At 40.9% G+C, this 2,827-nt stretch overlaps 1 protein-coding gene across 1 annotated transcript; it reads left to right on the forward strand.

Moving 5' to 3' along the window:
* The first annotated feature begins 969 nt into the window (after positions 1-969).
* LOC120859219 (putative olfactory receptor 2W6) lies at positions 970-1,899 on the forward strand. The gene has a single exon (XM_040235403.1). It carries the CDS (start codon positions 970-972, stop codon positions 1,897-1,899), a length of 930 nt encoding a protein of 309 aa, XP_040091337.1.
* Positions 1,900-2,827: the final 928 nt, after the last annotated feature.

A 2,827-nucleotide genomic window follows, 5' to 3' on the forward strand; every position in this document is an offset into this window, starting at 1 on the left:
TTTATTCTTCTTAGCCATATTAGGGTCAATCTTTTTTTTTTTTTTTTTTTTACTTTTTAAAATTACTCTTTATGTCCTGCACTGTCTTTCCTTTTTTCTCCATTCATCCTGATCACCATGCACTTCTCTTCTGCAAGATAATCATGTTGTTCTGATGTTTCTAAAAGCCTAAGAGATTATACCCAAAGTTGTCATTTTATTACTGGATAGAATGTCCTCTCTGACCCTAGAAATTTAGATTGCAGAATTCTGTTTCTTTCAAAGAAATTAATGATAGAGATCTGAGTTGACAGCATTTCACGGGAAGAACTGGGATGTTTAGCAGATACAATAATAATCTAAGTGAAAATAATGACACTATGAAGTAAATACATACTTAAACAACATTAATAAGATTATAATAATCCAGATCATGGTAGGCAGTTTTTTTGTGATTTTCAAATCATGTCTTGGATACTGAGATTAGTCCTGGTTTTCAGATTTTCAGAAGGTCATTGTCAACATTTAGGATATTTGGAAAACATCTACTAAGGTGATAATATATCTGATAACCTTGTTATAAGAACGGTTGAAGGAAACTGAATGCTTTGGTCTAAAGAAAATTTAGGTGTGGTAACTCGTTTAAAATATTTTAATGATGGTCATATTAAGAGATGTTAAGATATGATATATGCTCAATAAGATTAAAATACTTTAGCTTATGAATAAGGGGAAATTTACTACTTGATAAAAAGTTACTGATTCTCATTCTGAATTTTCCAACAAGGAAATAATCTGCCTATGTGTTTGAACAAATGATAAACAAATTATGTGCCTGGGCAGAAGCTATTCAAATATTGAATGGGCTGTGAGACTTGATGTCTTACATGTTCCTTAAAAATCCTGATGTTCAATGGTTTTCAGAAAATAAAGATTAAGTATTCTTTATTTCATTCTTACCAGTTATACGGATGATATGAAAAGAAGGCAATGGAAAAATCCAATGACAGCTCAGAGTACGGTTTTATCTTAGTGGGCTTCTCTGATCGTCCCAAGCTGGAGATGGTGCTCTTCATAGTAAATTTTGCTCTGTATTCAGTGGCTGTCCTGGGAAATTCAGCCATAATCCTTGTGTGTATACTAGACTCTCGACTTCATACGCCAATGTACTTCTTTCTGGCAAATCTTTCCTTTTTAGATCTCTGCTTCAGTACTAGCTGTGTCCCCCAGATGCTGGTTAACCTCTGGGGCCCTGATAAGACCATCAGCTATGCGGGCTGTGCTGTCCAGCTCTTCTCTTTCCTTTCGGTTGGAGGAGTCGAGTGCCTCCTTCTGGCTGTCATGGCCTATGACCGCTATGCTGCAGTCTGCAAGCCCTTGCATTACATGGTCATTATGCACCCCCAGCTGTGCTTACGACTGGTGGCTGTGGCCTGGGGAAGTGGACTGGTCAATGCCATCGTCATGTCCCCGCTGACAATGACTCTCTCCAGATGTGGTCAGCGACGAGTTAACCATTTCCTCTGTGAAATGCCCGCCCTGATCAAGATGGCTTGTGTGGACGCTCACGCAGTGGAAATGCTGGCCTTCACCTTTGCCGTTCTCATTGTCCTACTGCCCCTCACTCTTATTCTTGTCTCCTATGGCTTCATCGCAGCAGCTGTGCTGAGGATCAAGTCAGCTGCTGGGCGCCGGAAGGCCTTCAACACCTGTAGCTCCCACCTCACTGTGGTCTCCTTGTTCTATGGGAGCATCATCTACATGTACATGCAGCCAGGAAACAGCTCTTCCCAAGACCAAGGCAAGTTTCTCACCCTCTTCCACAACCTGGTGACTCCCATGTTGAATCCACTCATCTACACCTTAAGGAATAAGGAGGTGAAAGGGGCGCTGAAAAAGGTTTTGGGGAGGCAACAGTGAAATATAGAGGTAAGCTAAGTTATAATGTCCTAGGAAAATTTTTTTTCAAACATTATTGTTTATTTTGTGCTGAAGATAACTTTAGCCAATGTATCAAACATTCTTGGATTTGTTTTTTAAATGTGAATAAATACACTGACATGTATCCAGAGTCAAGGTGAATCAACCCAAAACCTTAGGTACACACAGTATGGATGTAACTTTACCGTGTGAGGCACCAGGGAAGCCCACTATATATCCTAAGTTATAAAACTGAGTAGATAGTTTCAAGCCTCTTCATAAAAACTTTGTAGCTATTTTCATCCTGATTTTTTAAATGGCAAAACTATTCCCTGGTGGCTTAGATGGTAAAGATTCTGCCTATGTGGGAGACCTGGTTGGATCCCTGGGTCGGGAAGAACCCCTAGAGTAGGAAATGGCAACCCGCTCCAGTATTCTTGCCTGGGAAATCCCATGGACAGAGGAGCCTGGCGGACTACAGTCCCAGAGGTCGCCAAGAGTCAGACTCGACTGAGAGACTAACACTACTACTACTACTGTGGTCTATAGCTCCTATGTGCCCGAGTCACAGAGAAGATAACTGGAATTCAGAAGTGTGTATACATATCTGAACCTTTTCCATTATCCACGAACAGTGCCTTTGTTAGAGTGGTGCGTGTAGGGGTGACCTAATAACCAGCTCCAGCCTGTATCCTTTGTTTGTACATTCTTTCATCATGTTGATATGCCGTAGAGTCTATGTGAGCGTTCTCACTATTCTCCGTAATGTTTCTTTATTATTAATACAATGACATCACCCCTTCCCACATTGCCCTGTGCAAATACCCGGCCAAATCCCTCCCGTGCTTCAGTGGTCAACTCTAATATGATGTGTGTGTGTACTTCGTGGCTCAATCATATCTGACTCTTTGTGACCCCATGGACTGTA

Source organism: Oryx dammah, unplaced genomic scaffold, assembly GCF_014754425.2.
Source record: "Oryx dammah isolate SB20612 unplaced genomic scaffold, SCBI_Odam_1.1 HiC_scaffold_260, whole genome shotgun sequence".
Classification (NCBI taxonomy): domain Eukaryota; kingdom Metazoa; phylum Chordata; class Mammalia; order Artiodactyla; family Bovidae; genus Oryx; species Oryx dammah.